General features: G+C 46.4%; 1 protein-coding gene across 2 annotated transcripts in view; it reads right to left on the bottom strand.

The window, feature by feature from the left end:
- LOC136628348 (unconventional myosin-XVIIIa-like) overlaps positions 1–25558 on the bottom strand; it is a 63052-nt gene that overhangs the window by 25628 nt on the left and 11866 nt on the right. For both annotated transcript variants that reach the window (XM_066604167.1, XM_066604168.1), the window contains exons 2-5: positions 10868–10945; positions 6587–6784; positions 3641–3754; positions 1180–1295 (exon numbers count right to left, since the gene is read on the bottom strand). In XM_066604167.1, the coding sequence (XP_066460264.1) occupies positions 1180–1295; positions 3641–3754; positions 6587–6784; positions 10868–10931 (492 nt within the window). In that variant the 5' untranslated portion in view covers positions 10932–10945. The remainder of the gene's footprint in view (positions 1–1179; positions 1296–3640; positions 3755–6586; positions 6785–10867; positions 10946–25558) is intronic.

The raw sequence follows: 25558 nt of genomic DNA, 5'->3' as shown, positions 1-25558 counted from the left end.
AAAAATACTGATTGGTTAATTAAGATTCTGAGCCCACTGTAAGTGATGACAGTCTGTGTACATCGGAATATGCATGTGCTATATAAATGAGTAATGTAAAATAAAAATATCCACCACTAACAAAAATATTTCATGACATCAAATATTTAAAGGTGCACATACCCTTTGTTCCTTTGCTACCATTATGTATCTTTATTATGTACATTTTGGGCTTATACCAGTGGGTAGGAATTGGACATAATGCTATGTCCAGCTTTAATAATGCTCATGGGGACGATCAATCTCTCCAAGGCTTAAGGCCCATTTACACGTAATGATTATCGCTCAAAATTTGTTCAAATGACCAAAATGAGCGATAATTGTTACATATAAAGGCTGCCATTGTGCACTTTTCATTTGAACGATGATTTTAAGGTGAACTTAAAATCCATAGTTCATCTACAGATTTATCTCTCAGTAGACCGCAGGCTGTAATCTCCGTGGGAAGCCAGCAGATAACATTGTAACCTGCTGGCTGACGCAGCGAGAACATTGCCTCTATGTGCACAGCTGGGCATGTGATTAACCACACGCTGGGCTCTGCAAACAGTTCTTGGAGGCCCTTTTACATGCAAATGAAGATGATAAAGTCGTAATGGCCATTAGCACGTTATGCAAAAAGATCACTAAATCTTTCAATCTTTCAGTCAATTGAAAGATATCTTTGCGTGTAAATGGGCCTTTAGTCTATTCAGCTGGTTATCTTACATGAGATGATGTCATTTTGTGGCTGCAACTACTTTACTATTTCTAGAAAAATGTTAACGTTAGCTAGGATAAGAAAGCCACTAGAACATCAGAGATCTTACATTTTAGTCCATGTTCACACTGTGCCACAAGCTCCTCTTGAAGCCTCTGGCACAGATCCAGCACACAATCCTGGACGAAATATCACAGCATGCTGCTCTATGTCCTCCAGGAAAATTTTGGCTTGCATGCCAGAAGCCAGACAAACCCCCATTAAAGCCTGCTAGTGTAAAAGGTCCCTTCTTTAAGTCTTCCCTGATACGCTTTATGCTTAAGACTTTCCACCTTTTCTAAGCCCATTGTTGGAGGTCCATAGAAGTGAACACCTTTTTCCAGATGTCATCTCAGTAGAGCTCTATGCCAATTAAAAATTAGTTCTTCTTCAATCCAAACCTTGCTAATATACATCTTTGCCAGATCATACGGAATGTAGGCCTGCCCTTCATTGGTCTGGCATTCAGACAGTTCATGGCTTTCATTTAAACAAGAATTTGTAAAGTTTTGAATATCTGCAAAAACAACAAAAATATAAACATTTACATATTGTTATAGGAGGTTGGTATGTTTTAGTAGCATCATGTTACCAGTAAACTTATAATAGTTTTTTTTTTTTTAAGTTTTTTTAATTGTTCCATTTGGAGCAGCACAATGGCAGAAGCAAGAAAAGAAGAAGCCCAGGTGGCTGGTGTCTACAGCTGTTGTCCTACAACACGTGTATTAGACGTCCTAAAGATTACCCTCGTGGCAGTATAACTATCTTGAGGCTAACTAATTGCCATGGTTTCATGGAAGTACAGGTGACGCACATAAAAACCATAAGGGAGATTTATTAAGACCGGGCATTTCATACCCTGGCCCTATGGTATTCCCAATGGCAGAGGCATATCGGCTCCTCTGTGTGCCTACACCAAAATCTTCGCTAGCTGGGAGCTGGAATAAATTTCTGGTATTATTTATACCAGTTTTTGGTGTAAGTTATACAATGTTTGTTTGTCTGTGGCGGTCACACTCTCTTGTAACACGCCACACCTTTTTGGGGGGGAAAGTGGCGCAGAGAGACATAGTGGCAAAAAAAAGTCGTAATTTTATTTTATAATGAGGACTTGTGTGAAATTTTACCAAAAAAAACTTTGCTAAATATCTCCCTTATATTTTGTCTGTATTTTCTGCAAACTATGGCAATTAATAGCAAGAAAACTGTATTTTTTTAAATAACCACAGCACATCCATTACATGTGAATATACCCTTATGCAGCTATTATTCGCTATTTCTAGAATTATGAGATTATACATGTTTATATCTATAGAAGAAACTAGGAATGAGGAGAGGTTTTTAGCTTAATAATAGGCTAACACTTCCTGTTCAGTAGGGAAAACTTTCCAGCAATCGTCTTATCATTACAGACCGGATTACTATGAAAGCTAACACCTATATATAGATAACACAGGATCTACAGCTCACAACTTATGATGGTCACAGTTTATCTACTCCCCCTCCCTGCACAGTGACCTCTAGGGTCTACATTTTACATGTCTGAATTCATTTAGGTCTGTTGACTATAGACACAATGTGGTATGGTGGTAGTGGGGAAGAAGGGGAGTCTAAAAGAACATTTACGTACAACGATTATCGCTCTAAAGCCATCTTTTCAGCAATCGTTGCTTGTAAATGTGTGCCCATCGTGCACTTTTCGTCCATCTCTGAGTTCCGCTCCACATAAAATCCATCATCCCTGATAAGACAGACCGCACACTAAGTTCTCCATGGGCAGTGCTGATAAGAGCTGATAAGATACTTTCAGCATCTTTCCTGATGGAGAACAATAGTGATGTATTTAGAGAACAGACCACCCGCTGTTCTCTAAATACATGCAAATGAAGCTACATTGCTTCTAATGGGCTGATTAACCCATTAATAGTTGACGCAAAATGATCACTTTAAACTGTCAGTTTATGACGAATTTTGAGTGATCATCTGTATGTGTAAATGGACCTTCAGTTTGGGGAACAGCCCAGGAACTACAGTATGGCCTACTTGATCCACCTGTGTGCTTGCTAGCATAAATCTGATGCATTCATTTCTATTGCCCAATAGAGAGATTAATAAGCAGCAGCTATATGCCTCTGACTCTACTTACCCAACATGCCAAAGCTTGATTAACCTAACAGTAGACATCAGGGGACAGTCAAGCTGCCTTCATGCACAATAGATTGTCGCCAGACACTGTTTATACCAGTTGAACCAAACATTATATGACATGACTACTTCACCAACCTCAGGCCAAATGCACATGGGTGCAAATTCCACGGCGGGATTCCACGGTTGCACGCTGCCATAGAATTGCATTGGTTTATGCAATCCTATGCAGAACAAAATCGCGGCATGTCCTATTTCAGTGAGATTCTTGCACTTCTGTGTCATTGGTGATGCGCAAGCTCTGCACTGCGCATGTGTGGCTGTGCGCCAGCTGCGGGTCAATGCAGGGGCAGGGGCACGGGTCACATCGGAATCTGACCCAGACATCTGCATTGGGCCTTAAATGGGATGTGCAAGTGTTTGAAAGCTACCCCCTACCTACGCAACAGTAGATAACTTTCAAACATTGCACAACCCTGTTAATAAGGCCCTATGTACAAAGGCTGCGAGAAAGGTTTTAAAAGTGTATGCTTTGGTTTAAGACAATCACACTTTAAGAAATGATACCTGTAGTAGACCTAAGCTGGCATCTAGCATACAATACCGAAGGCTTTAGTTATAAGTGCTATTATGCGATTACCATTACTAAACATTAGCAGATATAATTTGATATACTGTATTTCTAAAGTCAATTCTTTGTTTCCATGAAAATATAACCTCTATCCAGTTGCCTTGTTTCTTCTTTCATGCCTTTCCAGCAATTCAAAGAGGTCAGCTTGCTTGTGTAAATTCCAATCTTGCTGAACCAAGACTCACCTTGTTTTTCTGGACCTGTAATTACATTCAGAGTTTCTGAAGCAAATTAATCTTTAGGGCTCATGTCCACGGGCAAAATATGATTTAAGATCCGCAGCGGATCTGCCGCATGCGGATCCGCATCCCATAGGGATGCATTGACCACCCGCGGGTAGATAAATACCCGCGGATCGTCAATAAAAGGGATTTTAAAAAAAATGGAGCATGGAAAAATCCGGACCATGCTCCATTTTCGTGCGGGTCTCCCGCGGGGACGGCTCCCGCGGGCTTCTATTGAAGCCTATGGAAGCCGTCCGGATCCGCGGGAGACCTAAAATAGGAATTTAAAGTATTTACCATCCGGCGCGGGCGGGGAAGGTCAGCTGTTCCTCACGGCCGCATCTTCCTTGCTTCGGCTCGGCGGATGTGCCCGGCGCATGCGCGCGGCACGTCGGCGACGTGCCGGCGACGTGCCGCCGGCGTCAGGAATTCATCCGCCGGCCGAAATTGAAGATCCGGCCGTGAGGAACAGCTGATCTTCTCCGCCCGCGCCGGATAGGTAAATGCTTTTAAATTCTTATTTTCGGCGCTCATGTCCGCGGGGCAGGAGGGACCCGCTGCAGATTCTACATGTAGAATCTGCAGCGGATCTGATTTTCCCCGTGGACATGAGGCCTTAAAGCAAACCTTGAGGCTGCTTTCACACAAGTATAGTACTGCAGCATTGTTTGTGCCTGTATTGTGAACCAGACGAAAAAAAACACAGAATATGGCCATATGCTTACCGATATACTGATACCGGAGGGCAGGCATATAACCACCTATCCTCCTACATGCAGACAGCCAAACTACTAAATGTTAGAGCAAGTAACACACGTGAAGGACACTGATGAGCAGCCACTCATAAACCCTCCTTATAGAGGGGTGGCAGTTTAGTGCTTATTCCTACACAAAAAATTAGATACAGAATGTCAGACTACATGGTATATGTAGTGCACCATGCAGGCTTGCAACCTATTAATTACACCATGTCAGTATCGAGCGGGTTGCCCTGCACCAAAAAAAGAGAACCCCATTGGCACTGGGACCCTGGGCTCCCAGAGAATTTCTAATAGATACTGATGCGAAGTATTAGTTGCTATTTTGGCCAAAATACATAAGCTCGCAATCCATCGTCATGGGTCCTCGTTTACTTGTGAGTCCCTACACTAGCATAAGTCAAAAGAACCTGCTGGATTCCAAAATGGTGTCATTAATTGGGTGTAATCCTGCATGGTGCACTACATATACCTTATGGTCTGACACCCTAAATCTACTTTTTTGTGTAAGAATAAACACTAAGCAGCCGCCCCCCTCAGTATAAGGAGGGTGTGTGAATGGCTGCTCATCAGTGTCCTCATATGTGTAATTTGCTTCACCATTTAGCAGTTTGGCTGTCTGCATGTTGGGAAATAAGTGGTGTATATGCCTGACCTCCGGTATCAGTATATTAATAAGTATATGGCCTCTTTCTGTAATTTTTTGTCTATCTTTATAATTCCCTTTCTGTGATTTTTTTGACGTATGTTAGTGTAGGGACTCACAGTAAGTGAGGACGCTAGACGATGGGTTGTGAGCGCACGTATTTTGGCCAAAATATCAACTAATACCTCCCATCTATCAGTATTAATCAGTAACATGCAATGTGACTTTGAATGCTGGGGGAGCCCTGGGTGTCATTGCTGATGTGGTTCACCTCTGGGGTGCAGGGCAACCTGCTGGATTCAAACATTGTGTCATTAATAGGTTGTAAGCCTGCATGGTGCACTGCATATACCATGTGGTCTGATATCCTGTATCTACTTTTATGTGTAGGAATAGGCATTAGGCAGCCAACCCCTTCAATTTAAGGAAGGTTTGTGAGTGGCTGCTCATCAGTGTCCTCACATGTGTAATTTGCTCCTCTATTTAGCAGTTTGGCTGTCTGCATGTTGGGGGATAAGTGGTGTATATGCCTGCCCACTTGTAACAGTATATCAGTAAGTATATAGTAAGTATAAGAATGAAAGCAAAAGTTACTAATCTATTTAGTTTTTCATTAAATGGTTTTTCCCATCTTATGATGTGAAGGCATAGCTCTAATGTTAACCCTTTCCAATCCACTGTCTGATGTCTAAAGACATTCTGATTGAAGGCTGTACAGCTCCGATGTAGGAATACGTCCGTCAGGGTATCCTTACTGTATATTAATGGCCACTCTGTTGTCGGGGGCCTCTCCGGCATGTCACATACTGCAGTACTGGCTCTAGCCAGCAGATGGCCATATTATATAATGGGAAAAAGAGAAAAACACCTAGGAAACCCTGAATCCAAAGCAGCAGTTTGATTTACAAACTTAAAAATATATATAATCAATCACAATATACAATATACTCATATAAATAACAGCACTATACTAAAATCCCCCTAGTTAGTATCAGTTTACTGCTAAAGTAATGAAAGCATTGGTGACGTTACACGTCATGCACTGTGTTTGGAGGCTGTCAGTCGGGAGGTGTAGCATCACTCCTTAAGGAGAGCATCAAGAAGATGAGTGAGGAAGATGGAACAATACCTCTGCAGCGCCACCTATAGGATGGCAGAATTCCTGCAAATCAATGTCCGACCCTTTATACAGGTCTTGGGAATAATGATTGGCAATTGGAAACCGAGCCAGAATCTATACACAGACAGCTGTACTGTATTGCTTACTTTTGGCTTCCAGATACATGGGTTGCCAAGGAATGAAAAATTAAAATTTGCTTAAAGGGCTAAAGTCAATGAGATGTTCATATACAATAAACTAACTAAACCAGACAATACCACAAATATTTAAATCAAGACACTTACTTCCAATTGATTGGTTATCTATAGTGATACTCTTGATTATACATGATGGGTGAGCTTTCAGCTCGTCAAACAGGTTGATAGCACTACCAGGTAGATCAGAAGGTAACATTACTGTTGATAAACAGGGTTCACTGTCACTTCTATAGGAGATTCCCGATGCCTGTGAAGTAGATGGTATTGCATCCTTTCCCCACGTTTCTGGGAAAGACATACAGTAATAATCTTTAGAAACAGATTCAGCATCAAATATACAGTAAAGGTATATATATATATATATATATATATATATATATATATATATATATATACACACACACACATATACATAACAATTTATATATAAACACAAAGTTATGGTCAACATTACTGACACCCTATATATTAAAGAAGTTTTCCCATTACATAAAATTACCTTGCAAACAATCTGTCCTTACTGGTTGCTGTTGACCAATACATGTGACTGCAGCAGCCAATCACTAGCTACAAGGTCATTGCTATGGCCAGTGATTGGCTGTTGTAGCAATGACATTTCCTGCTCAGCAGGCCCCAGGGCTGTCCTTGCAGAATGCCTATCAAGCCATGTCTGTGGGGTGGCCTGATAGACTGCCTGCTATGGCATTACATCATACTGCAGGAGCGACCAAAGCATCCCAAGTTGTTGGCCCCTCTGGGGACAAAAGAAAGGAGAAATAAGAATAATAAAGCTTTACTAATTATTTTTTTAAAAAGCAATAAAAGTTGAAAAAAACTTTTTGCCATATTTGTAATAAAAAAATCTAAATAAAACAAAAATACATATTTGGTATCACTGCGTCTGTAAAAGTCTGATCTATCAAGGTAAAACATTATATACACTGCATGATGAACATCGTCAGAAAAAAAAAAAAAAGAACGCCAGAAATGCTCTTTTTCAGTCACCGCGCCCCCAAGAAAAAATGCAATAAAAAGCAATCAAATTCCAAAATGGTACCAATGCAAATTACAGGATATCCCGCAAAAAATGAGCCCTTATGCAAGTATGTTGACGGGAAAATAAAAAAGTTATTCCTTTCAGAAGATGGCGGCAGAAAATAATTAAAAAAAATATATCTATCTTTAAAAAAAATAAAAGTAGTACAGCAAAAAAACCTATATATATTTGGTATCACAGTAATCGTACTGACCCATAGAATAAAGTTATAATGTCATTTTCGTTGCATTTTGTGCGTCGCAGAAACGACGCGCAGTAAAATGAAATTTCATTTTTTTTTTCATTTTACTCCACTTTGAGTTTTTAAATACATTATATGGTACATTAAATAGTACCGTTGAAAAACACAACTCGTCCCGCAAAAAACAAGTCCTCATACAGCTATGTTGATGTATAAATAAAAGAGTTATGATTTTTTAACAGAGGGGAGGAAAAAATGAAAATATGGGGAAAAAAGGGGCCATATCCTCAAGGGGTTAAAGAAAGGCATAATAAAGAGGGACTGAAGTTCCCTAAAAGTTACATAAACAAACACATTCCTTCTGGGAACATGGTTTATGGTCAGATGAAACCAAACTAGTGTTTCTAGAGAATGAAATGAAGCCTATTAAAAAAGTGCCCCCTACCTACAGTGAAACACAGTGAAGGATCCATAAGGCTGGGTTCCCACAGGGCGGATTTGCTGCAGCGAAAAACCGTGAGATTTCCCCGGGATAATCGTCGCATGCTTTTCTGTTGCGGCCGGCTCTTCCATAGAAAGGAGCGAGGTCTCAACAGAAAAAAAAAAAAGAATTGACATGCTGCGTCCTAGGAATCTGCGCCGCAGTGCCGTCTTTGCAGCGACGGATTGTCTGCCCCGTGTGGATAAGATTTTTGACAAATCTGGTTCGAATGGCTGGCTAATCCCCGGGTTAGTGGCCGCAGACGGATTTGCCGCAGCGAAGTTCCACAGGGAAATTTTGCGGCAAATCCGCCCTGTGTTACCGCAGCATAACATTGCAGGGTTACTTTGCTACCGTGAACCTGTTACAGGAACATTGAAATCATAAGATTTGTGAGCCAAACAAAATGAGTCCCACAAACAAGATAATGACCCAAAGCACACATCGAAAAGTAGGTAAAAAATGGACTGTTTTAAACTATCCAGCAATACGTCTTAATTAGAGATGAGCGAGCACCAAAATGCTCGAGTGCTCGTTACTCGAGTCGAACTTTCAGTGATGCTCGAGAGTTCGTTTCGAGTAATGAACCCCATTGAAGTCAATGGGCAACTCGAGCATTTTTGTATATGACTGGTGCTCCGCTAAGGTTTTCATTTGTGAAAATCTTAGCAAATCACCAAAGTCATGTAAAAAACACTGAAATGGATAGGGCAGACGAGGAGCAACATGCAGGGCTGCATTTCGGGCTCCTAGGTCTCACTATTAAAGGGGGTTGTCTCGCGGCAGCAAGTGGGGTCATACACTTCTGTATGGCCATATTAATGCACTTTGTAATGTACATTGTGCATTAATTATGAGCCATACAGAAGTTATACACTTACCTGCTCCGTTGCTGGCGTCCTCGTCTCCATGGTGCCGTCTAACACTGTCTTCTCCTTCCATTTAGACGCGCTTGCGCTGTGCGGTCTTCTGCTGTGTTCAATGGAGCTGCTCCGGCGTGCTCGCGCCACCGAGGTCTTCTGCGCATGCACAGACCAGCTCTCCGGCGCGAGCACGCCGGAGCAGCTCCATTGAACACAGCAGAAGACCGCACAGCGCAAGCGCGTCTAAATGGAAGGAGAAGACAGCATTAGATGGCACCATGGAGACGAGGACGCCAGCAACGGAGCAGGTAAGTGTATAACTTCTGTATGGCTCATATTTAATGCACGATGTATATTAAAGTGCATTAATATGGCCATACAGAAGTGTATAACCCCACTTGCTGCTGCGAGACAACCCCTTTAAGCCACAATAGTGGCAAGAGTGAGACAAACCCCCCCCCCCCGCACTGTCAGCATAACAATCGTTCTCCTCTGCCACAGCTGTAACAGCTGTGGCAGAGCAGAACGATGTTAGCCCATTGAATTCAATGGAGCTGGCAATACAGCTGGCTCCATTAAAAGCAATGGGCTGCCGGCGAGCGCGGGATGAATTTTCGGGAAGGGCTTAAAAATATAAGCCCTTACCTGAAAATCATCCTAAAATGTGTAAGAATAAAAAAAAATGTATTCTCACCTTTCTGCTGCAGCCGGAGTTCAGTCGCGTCTGGCCGGCAGTTCTCCTGAACTGCTTTCTGTAGTATTCAGCAGGTGGGGATTTAAAATCCCCTCCTGCTGAATGAGCTGCCTCTGATTGGTCACAGCCTCACCAATCAGAGGCAGCACTCACTCACCCATTCATGAATTCATGAATGGGTGTGAGTTCTGCCGGGACAAGGTGGTGCGCGTGGTGCTTGTCTCGAGTAACGAGCATCTCGAGCACCCTAATACTCGAACGAGCATCAAGCTCGGACGACTATGCTCGCTCATCTCTAGTATTAACCCTTTCCAATCCACTGTCTGACGTCTTCCTACATTCTGATTGAAGCTTCTACAGCTCCAATGCCAGAAGAAGTCCAACAGGGTAGTCTTACCGCCTATTGCCAGCCACTATTCTGTCGGAGCCTCTCTGGCGCACACACACTGGCTTTAGCCAGCAGATGGCACCGTTGTATAACAGCAAAAAGAGAAAGCCTTTTAGGAATCCCTGAATCCCAAATTGGATTGGAAAGGGTTAAGATCAACATTTCATACGCCAGTCTTAATATACTGTAATTTTCACCCATATACAATGTGCCTAACATATGAGTAGGCACACACTTCTTCATATATTAGGTACATCTTGGCTCCTCTATGCATATACACAGAAATCTACACAAGCTAGAAGCTGATTTGGATTCCTGGTATAAGTTATTAATATTTCACTTTTTTTCTGGTGTTTATTATTATTTCTTTTTAGAAATGACCCCCATGTATGTTGACAAGTAAACTTTATTTGTTGAGTGTATTTGAACAAGGAACTAAAATATTGTAAAGATTCAGAGTGAGAACATATCCACATGTTTAGGAAAAAAAATTGGGTTTTTTCACTAAAGAATCTAGGGGGCCAATACTGTTGACCATAGCTGTATGAGTCTTGGACTGCACAGATACCAGCAACACCACAAAATGTGGTCTTGGAGATGCTCCAGACCATTGACAGCTACCATTGTAATGAGATAACCCATGTTATGCACCATTATGCTACTGACTGGCATTCTGGGTTGAATATATAGATTGATTGTCTTACCCATTGCAAATAGTCTCTGTGAGGCAGGGAACACAGGAGTCTTCCTGTCTTCGTCCACAGGCATAATTCAGATGAAGGCTGGTTATTTTCATGTGATGATCATAAATAAGGAAATAAATGGAATATACATGTAAATAGAAAGATGTTTATGTCTTTATGTAAACAAATAAGGGAGATGGAATAATACCTCCACAGTGCCACCTATTGGAAGGCATCATTCCTTCAAGCCAAAGTTAGACTCTTTATACAAGCCTTGTAACAATGACTGGGAATTAAAAGCAAAACCTTCAAATGAGCATCGTGCAGTCTTACACATTCACCATATAGGCTGTAATTCTTTTACCACATCACGGTGCCATGCCAAATTGAGTCAGGGGGGGAATTGCTTGTGTGAGTTTTATGTGAAAGAATATCGCTTCGTGTGCATAAGCCCTTATGCAGATTTTCTGTCCACTGCTGATACATTACAATTCCTACACAGCACATAGGAATATCATATTTCATGTTCTTAAGAAAAGTGGCATGCATTAGTATGGTTGTGTTCAGACAGGTGACAACATTCCTCTCCGTGCCCATACACAGCACCGTGGGGAATTCAATGAGCTCATGACACGTGAAAACTGTGTAAGAGTTCTATTTATGCAAAATCCAGAATGAAAATCCTCATGCCACCCCCAAAATCGTCATTATCAGCAGCATATTCCACTCTGTAAACAGGGGACATGCTGCTGATCGCTGTGAAACAGTATGGGGGACAATCACTGGGACCACTGTTCAGTCCTTACAAATTCCAAATCAGCCTGTGTAAAAACATATCAGCACCAATTTCCTTTGTCTGCCCTGAATTTTAACTAATAGCAAAAAAAAAAAATAATTCTAAGAGTTGTTTCAGACATTTTCATGTTTTTTTTCGAGGCAATGTGGCCACCTGTTAGCTGTAGGTCAATTGGAAGTTCTGAAAAGTTTTTATTGTGACGTTTTTCTTTAGTTTTGGTGCATTTTTGGGGTCAATGGCTTTTTTTTTTAATAAACTCAGTATGGTGTAGGTATAATAATAAAAATAATAAACTTTATTTGTATAGCGCCAACATATTCTGCAGTGCTTACATAGACAGGGAACATGCAGACAGACAAAAGTACAAACATTACAGAACCATGGTTACATAGTAATCAATTGATGGAAACAATAGGGGTGAGGGTCCTGCTCCAACGAGCTTACATACTATGAATAGTGGGGTGATACAGAAGGTAAAGGGGCTGGCGATGTGCAGGTATGGTGAGGTGGAGAGTGAGAGATGCTATATACAGACAATTGTCAGACATTCAGCCGTGTGACAGCAGAATAGGTATGACTGCAGGAGCGGTTTATGATGGCTAGCAGGGATTGCAGTCAGTAGGTCAGGGAGCATGTTATCAGGCGGCGTACAGAGGGGTTTGTTTAGAGAATGCGGTATGCCTCCCTGAAGAGGTGCATTTTTAGAGCACGCCTGAAGTTCTGCGAGTCCTGGATTGCTCTGGTATCCTTTGGTAGTGCATTCCAGAGGACCGGTGCTGCTCTGGAGAAGTCTTGGAGGCGGGAATGAGAAGTTCGCATTAAAGGGGCACTCAGTCTGGTTTTGTTAGCAGAGCGGAGAGCCCGGGCTGGTTGATGGATTGAGATGAGGGAGGCAATATAGGGGGGGGGGCGCTGCGCTGTGGAGGGCTTTGTGGATGAAGGTAGTGAGTTTAAATTGAATTCTGTATTTAACAGGCAGCCAGTGCAGTGACTGGCACAGGGCAGATGCGTCTAAGTAGCGGCTGGACAGGAAGATGAGCCTGGCTGCCGCATTCAGGATGGATTGGAGAGGGTAGAGTCTGGTGCAGGGGAGGCCGATCAACAACAAGTTGCAATAATCGAGCCGGGAGTGGATGAGGGCAACAGTAAGCGTTTTTTAACGTGTCCACAGTGAGAAAAGAGCGGATTCTTGCGATGTTCTTGAGGTGCAGCTGACATGTTTGGGCCAGAGATTGGATGTAGGGGGTAAAAGAGAGATCAGAATCGAATATGTCCCCAAGGCAGCGGGTGTGCTGTCTGGAAGTTATGGTGGGGCCACACACTGAGATGGAGATGTCAGGATGAGGTTGATTAGTGGAGGGTGGAAATACCAGTAAGTCAGTTTGAGAGAGGTTTAGTTTTAGGTAGAGAGAGGACATGGTGTTAGAGACAGCAGACAGACAGTTGGTGATGTTTTGGAGTAAAGGTGCAGAGATGTCACGGGAAGAGGTGTATAGCTGGGTGTCATCAGCATACAGGTGGTATTGGAGGCCAAATCTCCTGATGGTTTGTCCAATAGGGGCTGTGTAGATAAAAAAAAGAAGGGGGCCGAGGACCGAGCCCTGGGGGCCCCCAACAGCAAGGGGAAGAGGAGGGGAGGTAGAGCCAGCAAAGGAGACACTGAAAGAGCGGTCAGATAGGTAGGAGGAGAACCAGGAGAGGGCAGTGTCCTTTAGGCCAATGGAGCGTAGCATACTGAGGAGGAGTTTGTGGTCAACGGTGTCAAATGCTGCGGAAAGGTCAAGGAGGATCAGTAGGGAGTAATCGCCCCTCGATTTGGCTGTCAGTAGGTCATTGGATACCCTTGTAAGGGCTGTTTCTGTCGAGTGTTGAGGTCGAAAGCCAGACTGTAGGGGGTCTAGGAGAGAGTGCTCTGATAGGTAGCTTACAAGGCGGGAGTAAACCAGCCGTTCTAGTAGTTTGGAGATGAAGGGGAGGTTTGAGATGGGTCGGTAGTTGGCAGCATCAGTCGCGTCCAGAGTCGGCTTCTTTAGCAGTGGGGATATGATGGCGTGTTTGAAAGAAGAGGGAAAGATGCCAGAGGTCAGAGAGAGGTTGAATATAGTGGTGAGATGGGAGATGACCACTGGGGAGAAGGAACGGAGGAGGTGTGAGGGGAGGGGTTCGCTAGCGCAGGTGGTGGGGCGAGCAGAGAAGAGCAATTTGGAGACTTCTTCCTCTGTCGCTGGTCTGAGTACAGACAGTGAGCAGGAGCTAGATGCAGTGCTGACAAGACTAGGGTCAGGGTTAGTCTGGGATTGGGAAGTTATTTCCTGACGGATGTCATCAATTTTCTTTTTGAAGTAAGCAGCCAGCTCTTCGGCACTGAGATCCGTCACCGGGGGCTGCGGTTTAGGGCTAAGAAGGGAGTGAAAAGTATCAAAGAGCCGTTTAGGGTTGTGGGATAGTGAGGAGACTAGAGAGGTGAAGTAGACTTGTTTGGCATGGTGCAGGGCGAGGTTGTAGGTTCTGAGCATGAATTTGTAGTGGAGGAAGTCTGCGGACGTTTGCGATTTCCTCCACAGCCGTTCAGCACTTCTAGAGCACTTCTAGGTATGGTGTTTTTTGAATTTCCTGAAAAAAGTACATTAAAAACATTTAGATAATAAAAAGTCACCGAAAAGACACTTGTTAAAAGCCATAAAATTCATAGTGCTTTTTTACAAGTCCCAAAAAAGGTCTCCAAAAATGTGTGTGTAAAGAAAGCTTAAAGGGGTGGTCTCGCGAAACCAAGTGGGGTTATACACTTCCGTATGGCCATATTAATGCACTTTGTAATGTACATTGTGCATTAAATATGAGCCATACAGAAGTTATTCCACTTACCTGCTCCGTTGCTAGCGTCCTCGTCTCCATGGTTCCGTCTAAATTCGCTGGCAGCTTGCTTTTTTAGACGCGCTTGCGCAGTCCGGTCTTCTCCATTCAGCACGAGCCGCTTCAGTGTGCTCCCCGCTACAGCTCTTCTGCGCATGCGCAGACGAGCTGTCACTGCTCGGGAGCGCGCTGGAGCGGCCATTCTGCACCATCCTCTGTTAGAGGAAGGTGCAGAAACTGGAGCTGCCCAGCGGAGAAGCCCAGCCCAGCCCAGCCCAGCAGCCCCGAGAAGCCTCCCAGGTAAGTGATGGGTCGGGGGGGGGGGCTGCCGCTGCGCCGGGCTGCGCCGGGGGGGCTGTCGCTGCGCCGGGGGGGGCTGCCGCTGCGCCGGGCTGCGCCGGGGGGGCTGTCGCTGCGCCGGGGGGGGCTGCCGCTGTGATGGGGGAACTAGCGCTAGGCCGGGGGGCTGTCGCTGCGATGGGGGGGCTGTCGCTAGGCCGGGGGGGGCTGCCGCTGCGATGGGGGGGCTGTCGCTAGGCCGGGGGGGGCTGCCGCTGCAATGGGGGGGCTGTCGCTAGGCCGGGGGGGGCTGCCGCTGCGATGGGGGGGCTGTCGCTAGGCCGGGGGGGGCTGCCGCTAGGCCGGGGGAACTAGCGCTGGGCTCCGCTGGGCTCCGGGGCCTTCACCTGGGCTGAGGGTCTAGCGCTGGGGAGCCGGGGGCTAGCGCCGGTTACCTGCTGCCTGGCGGTGGGCGTCTGGTCGGCGGCTGCGGGGCGTCCGGTTGCCATGGAGACACAGCTGGCGGCGTCTCGGGAGCGCGCACGTCGGGCTGCAGCGAGCGACGGGGAAAGAGCCGGCGGCCATCTTGAGGAAACTTTTATAAGTTGCTGAAACGCTGGAACGGTAAGTACGAACCAGCTAGAAATGTCATTTACAGGGGGGCTTAGTAATGTATGTTTAATGGGGGGGACTGGGCAAAAAAAAAAATTAACTGCTTCCTCGAGACATCTCCTTTAAGGCTGGGGCCACACGGGGCGTAATTGCTGCAGAATTTCTGTGTGGACTTTCTGCAAGGAAATTCCATCCGCAGCTTTTTATGCCGGGATTAGTCAGCAAAGTGGACGAGATTTGCAAAATTCTCGTCCACATGCTGCAGCCGATCTGTTGCGGCCAAGCCGCACTGAAATTGACTTGCCGAAATTGATAAGGGGAGAGATGGCCACAACAAAATACAGGCGGAGAAGCCACTCCAAAATCTACGGCGAAAGGCCATGGGTTTTGAAGCTGCATTTCTCCCGCGGAAATCTCACGGTATTTCCGTGCGGTAATTCCTCGAGATTTCCCCGGGATTTCGGCCGTGTATGACCCCAGCCTTAGCCCTCTTTCACACAACAGGACCATATGGAAAACACGCAGCAAAGATAGGGCAGGTGCTATCTTTGCTCGCACCTCGGACCTGACATACGAGTTTTGGTTCCTCTAGAAGCACACTCTGAGCTCTGCTTAGTAGCTCTAAAAATGTGCTTGCCTGAACGAGCCTTAGGCCTCTTTCACACGGACGACAGCGATATTGCCGCAAGAACATTGCATTGAGATCGCAGCTGTGCTCTGTGCAATATCACAGCGTTTTCTCACAGCAATATCGCGCTTTTGTGTCGCTACAAAGGCACACGATTTTCTAGCGCTCTTTTACCGGGATTTTCAGTGGGTTGGGGGAGGGCTTAAAATATAAGCCCTACCCCAAAGATAAGCCCCAGCTGCATTAAAAAAAAACTGTACATAACCTAACAGGCATAGTCGGCTCCGACGCACATCTCCTTCTGAAGCTCTGGGACACTTGTTTGTAGTCTACAGCCAGAGCTTTCTGGCCAGGGGTTTCAAAAAACAACGCCTCCAGGAAACGCTGGCTCTGACTGGTTCTTGAATACCTTGGCTCAGCCAATCACTGTAGCGCTTGATGAACTAATCACAGCCATTCAATGCGGAGGAAAAGTGCGGCGGGGCGCACTCCGTCTTTTAGGTGATGTATTGTTTTTTTAATGCAGCTAGGGATTATTTTAGGGGAAACAGAAGGATTTCCTACTGTAAAAGTTGCATCGCACCACTGTACGATACAACACAAAGGAAGGCTCCATAGGGAAACATGGAATACAAAGCATAGCAAATTCAATTTTTTTTCTTGCAATGTAGCAGCCTACACAACATTGCTTATGTGAAGGAACCCATTGGAAAGCATGGGCTTCACATGCATGTGATTTGTAACACTGTCGCATTGCGAGAATATCGCACGATTTTCTCGCCCGTGTGAAAGCGGCCTTATTCTTTTACTCTGCAGGTTTTGCTCCTGGTTTTGGCTTCCAAATATTAATGCAGAATACTGACCAGAACACTGCTGCATGAATAACGCCTTATACTTGTAATCTGATTTTATAGAGTATTTGCTATTAGTATGATGGTATATTTCCTGCCAAGCAAATTTGTATTCTTACTTAATGGATGAAGAACATAGAAGAAATCTGAAAGGTTTCTACCACTAGGGGGAAGAAGTGAGTTCTTTTATAAGCCTGCTTGATTGTTGTCGGGCGTTGCCTTGGAAGGAATGTGGCATGGGCAAGCCTTGGCTCCTTTCTTTTCTTTTTTTTCGTTGTAGGAAAGAACCTTTGAAAGAACGCTCGCTGCGCTTGAGAATGACCTGCCTTTATTTTTTCCTAAGCAGGTAGACACAAAGCAATCTTCTTAAACTAAAGCAAATAGAAATGAATAGAAAGTGTGGTTAAGAGTAAACTGACGTTTGCAACATCAGGATATGATTCATGTTCCCCGTAGAGCAACACTCATTGTAAGAGTATGTAGGGTTTTTGTTTTTTAAAGCAGACCAGTGATCACAAATTGTGGAACCTCAGAATGGAATCCGCTAATCTCATATTACACCATAGCCTGAAACACAACTCATCAGTTTAACACATTACTGTTTAGGGTCATCATCTTCCATAAATCAAAAGGGAGCCTATTCTTGTACATTAAGAAACAGTAACAATCCAAAATTATGCAAATAAGGAACAATACCCCACCCAACCTAATATTACACTCACCGAAAAAATAAATAATGCACCCAGGTAGAAATGTTGGATTGCTGCAAAACTCGGCATGCAGTTACCTCTTAGGTCGGCTTCACACGACCGGATTTCCGGATGATCTACAGTATTCCGCACTTATTGAAAACATAGAACATTCGCATGTTTGCACAGATGAACGGCATGTTCTAATTTTGTGCAGAATCCACACAGACGGCTTCCACTGAAGTCAATGTAAGCAGACCGACCCACAATTGATTAGCTGTAAGTACCCGTGTTATCGACTAGCATCGTCGCGGAAAAACAAATATGCAAAAAAAATAAATAAATAAATGTAAATACTTAGAGTTGTGGTATGATTAGACACAAGGTCTTGCCACCAGAGGTCAGCAAGAGACTTTTACTGTTGCCCTATAAAAAGGCGCTCAAAGGCTACTTTGGTGCAGTGTACCTCTTGTTGAGAAATCGTTGACTGCTAGACATGTCTCCATGAAGCACTTAAAGGGGTTGTCCCGCGGCAGCAAGTGGGTCTATACACTTCTGTATGGCCATATTAATGCACTTTGTAATGTACATTGTGCATTAATTATGAGCCATACAGAAGTTATCAAAAGTTTTATACTTACCTGCTCCGTTGCTAGCGTCCTCGTCTCCATGGTGCCGACTAATTTTCGGCCTCTAATGGCCAAATTAGCCGCGCTTGCGCAGTCCGGGTCTTCTGCTGTCTTCAATGGGGCCGCTCGTGCAGAATGCCGGCTCCGTGTAGCTCCGCCCCGTCACGTGCCGATTCCAGCCAATCAGGAGGCTGGAATCGGCAATGGACCGCACAGAAGCCCTGCGGTCCACAGAGAGAGAGGATCCCGGCGGCCATCTTCAGCAGGTGAGTATGAAGACGCCGGACCGCCGGGATTCAGGTAAGCGCTCTCCGGTTTGTTTTTTTAACCCCTGCATCGGGGTTGTCTCGCGCCGAACGGGGGGGGGGTTAAAAAAAAAAAACCCGTTTCGGCGCGGGACAACCCCTTTAAGACATTTTTCCCAATTAATAGACTTTGAGAGGTTCGGATCATTGGAATGAGCGAAGCTGGGTGGCAGTTTTGTTGAACTGCCTGTCATCTAGGCCGTTTTGACCAAACTGCTAGGAGGTGTTGGGAGCAGGAATGCCTTTGCCAGAATACCACACTTCCTTGACCCAGTTGCAACATCCAGGGGCAAATGTGCTGTAGGAAAACATACAGACCCGGTATGCCTCCATGCCTGACCATATCGCATCGTGTATCCAGGCTAGATGAGGCCCAACAGAATACTAGAGCCTTCGTTGAATTATACAGTTTTCCTCAATAAGCTTATCCTTTCACTCTAATACTGCAATCAATTACATATATCATCATTACATTCACACATGTAAAGTATCATTCAGTTCCAATACTTCCTTCTTTGTGCATTTTTTTGTCAATGAGTGTACTCTAAGAATACATAATTATTTCATACATTAGAATATACTGAGTGCTCATAATCTCAACAGAGCAGGGAAGCCTCAGTGATATCAAATTCCCCATGCCATTTCTGCAATATGTCAGCTAAAGGCAAAGCTGAGATCTTGCAGCATCTATCTATCTATCTATCTATCTATCTATCTATCTATCTATCTATCTATCTATCTATCTATCTATCTATCTATCTATCTATCTCACAATGTTCACTATTTTACAATGTTTATTGTACTGAATAAATAATGCAATGTTTTACTACTTTTATGGACGTGGAGATGTTAATTATGTTTATTTTTGCTTGCTCATATTTTTCATGTTTGAAAATGTTTTTTTCTTTTTACTTTTAATAGTTTTAAAATACTTTAAAATAATATATACATTTATTTTTAAGTTTTTTATTAGTTCCACTAGGTGACTTAAATATGCAATTGCTTGATCACTCACATAGTACAATGCAATATTCCTGCATTGAAGAGTATTGCACCTGTCAGCATATTAAGCCTTTGGCTGCCATGGTAATGCATTAGCACACTGCAATCCTGTTACACAGGGGCTGATGGAGTCACTAAGGTAGCCTCCACTTTGTTTAATGGCTTTGATACCATTATTGAGGGTGGGTGTTAATTGTTAAACACTAGAGATGAGCGAACGTACTCGTCCGAGCTTGATACTCGTTCGAGTATTAGCGTGTTCGAGATGCTCGTTACTCGTAACGAGTACCACGCGATGTTCGAGTTACTTTCACTTTCATCTCTGAGACGTTAGCGCGCTTTTCTGGCCAATTGATAGACAGGGAAGGCATTACAACTTCCCCCTGTGACGTTCAAGCCCTATACCACCCCCCTGCAGTGAGTGGCTGGCGAGATCAGGTGTCACCCGAGTATAAAAATCGGCCCCTCCCGCGGCTCGCCACAGATGCATTCTGACAGAGATCAGGGAAAGTGCTATCGTGTTGGAGCTGCTATAGGGAGAGTGTTAGGAGTTATTGTAGGCTTCAAGAACCCCAACGGTCCTTCTTAGGGCCACATCTAACCGTGTGCAGTACTGTGGAGGCTGCTTTTTGCAGTGTTGCACATTTTTTTTTTTTTTTGGTATATCGGCCATGCAGAGCATTGCGCCCTGCAGTAATACTCCAGGGACAGAAGTGTGGAGGCAGGGCCAGAAGACATATATTATTGATTGAATATAGGCAGTGGGCCTTTGCTAAAAAAATTTGGGCAAAAAATCTATTTGGCCTGCCTGTCACTGTGCTCAGTGTTCTGGGTCTGTCTGTGCTGGGTGTAGTAGTTCTACAAAATCATACGCAGCCAGCTAAGTGTTACAGCAGGCTTGCGCCAAATTATTTCCTGGCTCTGTCTGGGCTCTGAAATCACCGCTGTGTTGCAGTTCACAGTGCAACACTGTGCAGTTCTGTGACATACTCCAGGGACAGAAGTGCTTAGGCAGGGACAGAAGACATATTAATTATTGATTGAATATAGGCAGTGGGCCTTTGCTAAAAAAATTTGGGCAAAAAATCTATTTGGCCTGCCTGTCACTGTGCTCAGTGTTCTGGGTCTGTCTGTGCTGGGTGTAGTAGTTCTACAAAATCATACGCAGCCAGCTAAGTGTTACTGCAGGCTTGCGCCAAATTATTTCCTGGCGTTCCGTAAGCAAAGTCAGCCTCCAACCACAGGCCAATAAGCGGCGCATTTAATTACAGCGTTCTGTTTCTGCATTACTGGTAATACAGCATGCTGAGGGGTAGGGGTAGGCCTAGAGGACGTGGGCGCGGCCGAGGACGCGGAGGCCCAAGTCAGGGTGTGGGCACAGGCCGAGCTCCTGATCCAGGTGTATCGCAGCCGACTGCTGCGGGATTAGGAAAGAGGCACGTTTCTGGCGTCCCCACATTCATCGCACATTTAATGGGTCCACGCGGTAGACCTTTATTAGAAAATGAGCAGTGTGAGCAGGTCCTGTCGTGGATGGCAGAAAGTGCTTCCAGCAATCTATCGTCCACCCACAGTTCTGCGCCGTCCACTGCTGCAACTCAGAATCCTCTGGCTGCTGCTCCTCCTTCCTCCCAGCCTCCTCACTCCATGAAAATGACACATTCTGAGGAGCGGGCAGACTCCCAGGAACTGTTCTCGGGCCCCTGCTCAGATTGGGCAGCAGTGGTTCCTCTCCCACCAGAGGAGTTTATCGTGACTGATGCCCAACCATTGGAAAGTTCCCGGGGTCCGGGGGATGAGGCTGGGGACTTCTGGCAACTGTCTCAAGACCTATCAGTGGGTGAGGAGGCCGATGACGATGAGACACAGTTGTCTATCAGTGAGGTAGTAGTAAGGGCATTAAGTCCGAGGGAGGAGCGCACAGAGGATTCAGAGGAAGAGCAGCAGGACAATGAGGTGACTGACCCCACCCGGTTTGCTACGCCTACTGAGGACAGGTCTTCAGAGGGGGAGGCAAGGGCAGCAGCAGGGCAGGTTGCAAGAGGCAGTGCGGTGTCCAAAGGTAGAGGCAGGGCCAGACCGAATAATCCACCAACTGTTTCCCAAAGCGCCCCCTCGCGCCATGCCACCCTGCAAAGGCCGAGGTGCTCAAAGGTCTGGCAGTTTTTCACTGAGAGTGCAGATGACCGACGAACAGTGGTGTGCAACCTTTGTCGCGCCAAGATCAGCCGGGGAGCCACCACCACCAGCCTCCCTACCACCAGCATGCGTAGACATATGATGGCCAAGCACCCCACAAGGTGGGACGAAGGCCGTTCACCGCCTCCGGTTTGCACCGCTGCCTCTCCCCCTGTGCTCCAACCTGCCACTGAGATCCAACCCCGCTCTGAGGACACAGGCACTACCGTCTCCTGGCCTGCACCCACACCCTCACCTCCGCTGTCCTCGGCCCCATCCAGCAATGTCTGTCAGCGCAGCGTCCAGCCGTCGCTAGCGCAAGTGTTTGAGCGTAAGCGCAAGTACGCCGCCACGCACGCTCAAGCGTTAAACGTGCATGTAGCCAAATTTATCAGCCTGGAGATGCTGCCGTATAGGGTTGTGGAAACGGAGTCCTTCAAAAGTATGATGGCGGCGGCGGCCCCGCGCTACTCAGTTCCCAGTCGCCACTACTTTTCCCGATGTGCCGTCCCAGCCCTGCACGACCACGTCTCCCGCAACATTGTACGCGCCCTCACCAATGCGGTTACTGCCAAGGTCCACTTAACAACGGACACGTGGACAAGCACAGGCGGGCAGGGCCACTATATCTCCCTGACGGCACATTGGGTGAATTTAGTGGAGGCTGGGACAGAGTCAGAGCCTGGGACAGCTCACGTCCTACCCACCCCCAGAATTGCGGGCCCCAGCTCGGTGGTGGTATCTGCGGTGGTGTATGTTTCCTCCACTAAAGCACCCTCCTCCTCCTCCTCCAACGCAACCTTTGTCTCGCAATCAAGATGTGTCAGCAGCAGCAGCACGTCGCCAGCAGTCGGTGTCGCACGGCGTGGCAGCACAGCCGTGGGCAAGCGGCAGCAGGCCGTGCTGAAACTACTCAGCTTAGGAGATAAAAGGCACACGGCCCACGAACTGCTGCAGGGTCTGACAGAGCAGACCGACCGCTGGCTTGCGCCACTGAGCCTCCAACCGGGCATGGTCGTGTGTGACAACGGCCGTAACCTGGTGGCTGCTCTGCAGCTCGGCAGCCTCACACACGTGCCATGCCTGGCCCACGTCTTTAATTTGGTGGTTCAGCGCTTTCTGAAAAGCTACCCACGCTTGTCAGACCTGCTCGGAAAGGTGTGCCGGCTCTGCGCACATTTCCGCAAGTCCCACACGGACGCTGCCACCCTGCGCACCCTGCAACATTGGTTTAATCTGCCAGTGCACCGACTGCTGTGCGACGTGCCCACACGGTGGAACTCTATGCTCCACATGTTGGCCAGGCTCTATGAGCAGCGTAGAGCTATAGTGGAATACCAACTCCAACATGGGCGGCGCAGTGGAAGTCAGCCTCCTCAGTTCTTTTCAGAAGAGTGGGCCTGGTTGGCAGACATCTGCCAGGTCCTTGGAAAGTTTGAGGAGTATACCCAGGTGGTGAGCGGCGATGCTGCAATCATTAGCGTCACCATTCCTCTGCTATGCCTCTTGAGAAGTTCCCTGCAAAGCATAAAGGCAGACGCTTTGGAATCAGAAACGGAGGCGGGGGGAAGACAGTATGTCGCTGGATAGTCAGAGCACCCTCCTGTCTATATCTCAGCGCGGTGAGGAGGAGGAAGATGAGGAGGAGGGGGAAGAGACAGCTTGGCCCACTGCTGAGGGTACACATGCTGCTTGCCTGTCATCCTTTCAGCGTGTATGGCCGGAGGAGGAGGATCCTGAAAGTGATCTTCCTAGTGAGGACAGCCATGTGTTGCGTACAGGTACCCTGGCACACATGGCTGACTTCATGTTAGGATGCCTTTCTCGTGACCCTCGCGTTACACGCATTCTGGCCACTACGGATTACTGGGTGTACACACTGCTTGACCCACGGTATAAGGAGAACCTTTCCACTCTCATACCCGAAGAGGAAAGGGGTTCGAGAGTGTTGCTATACCACAGGACCCTGGCGGACAAACTGATGGTAAAATTCCCATACGACGGCGCTAGTGGCCGAAGGCGCAGTTCCGAGTGCCAGGTAGCAGGGGAGGCGCGGAGATCAGGCAGCATGTACAGCACAGGCAGGGCAACACTCTCTAAGGCCCTTGACAGCTTTATGGCTCCCCAGCAAGACTGTGTCACCGCTCCCCAGTCACGGCTGAGTCGGCTGGAGCACTGTAAAAGGATGGTGAGGGAGTACGTAGCCGATCGCACGACCGTCCTCCGTGACGTCTCTGCCCCCTACAACTACTGGGTGTCGAAGCTGGACACGTGGCCTGAACTCGCGCTGTATGCCCTGGAGGTGCTTGCTTGTCCTGCGGCTAGCGTCTTGTCAGAGAGGGTGTTTAGTGCGGCTGGGGGAATCATCACAGAAAAGCGTACCTGCCTGTCAACCGACAGTGCCGACAGGCTAACACTCATCAAGATGAACAAAGCCTGGATTTCCCCAGACTTCTCTTCTCCACCAGCGGACAGCAGCGATACCTAAGCAATACGTAGGCTGCACCCGCGGATGGAAGCATCGTTCTCTATCCCCATCAAAAACGGGGACCTTTTTGCTTCATCAATCTGTGTATAATATTCCTCCTCCTCCTCCTGCTCCTCCTCCTGAAACCTCACATAATCACGCCGAACGGGCAATTTTTCTTAGGCCCACAAGGCTCAGTCATATAATTTTTATAAACAATTTTTAGACGTTTCAATGCTCATTAAAGCGTTGAAACTTTCACCTCAACCAATTTTTATTTTAACTGGGCTGCCTCCTGGCCTAGTTACCAATTAAGCCACATTAACCAAAGCGATTAATGGGTTTCACCTGCCCTCTTGGTTGGGCATGGGCAATTTTTCTGAGGTACATTAGTACTCTTGGTACACCAATTTTTGGGGGCCCTCGCCTACAGTGTAATCAAATTAATTTTTAGCCCACCTGCATTACAGCTGACGTTACATCAGCTGTGTTGGGCACTGCAATGGGATGTATTTATGTACCGCCAGTGGCTTCCTGGCACCCACTCATGCTGTGGGTCCACAGGGAGTTGTAACTACATGTGTCCACTTCTAAAGAACCCCAGTCTGACTGGGGCATGCAGTGTGGGCCGAAGCCCACCTGCATTAAACATGAATTTATTACCTCAGCTGTGATGGGCAATGCAATGGGATATATTTATGTATCACCGGTGGGTTCCAGGGAGCCACCCATGCTGTGGGTCCACAGGGAGTTGTAACTACATGTGTCCACTTCTAAAGAACCCCAGTCTGACTGGGGCATGCAGTGTGGGCCGAAGCCCACCTGCATTAAACATGAATTTATTACCTCAGCTGTGATGGGCAATGCAATGTGATATATTTATGTACCGCCGGTGGCTTCCTGGCACCCACCCATGCTGTCGGTCCACAGGGACTTCACAATAGGGAGTTGTACCTGCCTGTGTCTATGAATTAAAAACCCTGCTCCGGTTGGGGCATGCAGTGTGGGCTGAAGCCCACCTGCATTTAATCTGACGTTAGCTCAGCTGTCCAGGGCACTGCAATGGGATACATTTATGTACAGCCGGTGGGTTCCAGGGAGCCACCCATGCTGTGGGTGCACACAGAATTCCCATTGCGGAGTTGTACCTGCCTGTGACTATTTATAAAAAACCACGGTCTGACTGGGGCATGCAGACACCTTGACAGAATGAATAGTGTGTGGCACATAGCTTCCCCATTGCTATGCCCACGTGTGTAGCCCCAGATGGAGGAGGCACAGGATTGGATTTCTCATTGCTTCTGTACAGCATTGTGGACTATCGCCCCGCCCCTTTTAAAGAGGGTCACTGCCTAGCCGTGCCAACCCTCTGCAGTGTGTGCCTCCGGTTCCTCTGGCAGACGCACTTATAAATAGACATGTG

Source organism: Eleutherodactylus coqui, chromosome 5, assembly GCF_035609145.1.
Source record: "Eleutherodactylus coqui strain aEleCoq1 chromosome 5, aEleCoq1.hap1, whole genome shotgun sequence".
Lineage (NCBI taxonomy): Eukaryota > Metazoa > Chordata > Amphibia > Anura > Eleutherodactylidae > Eleutherodactylus > Eleutherodactylus coqui.
Note: the sequence above shows the minus strand (reverse complement) of the source record. Positions and strands in the feature narration are given on the sequence as shown.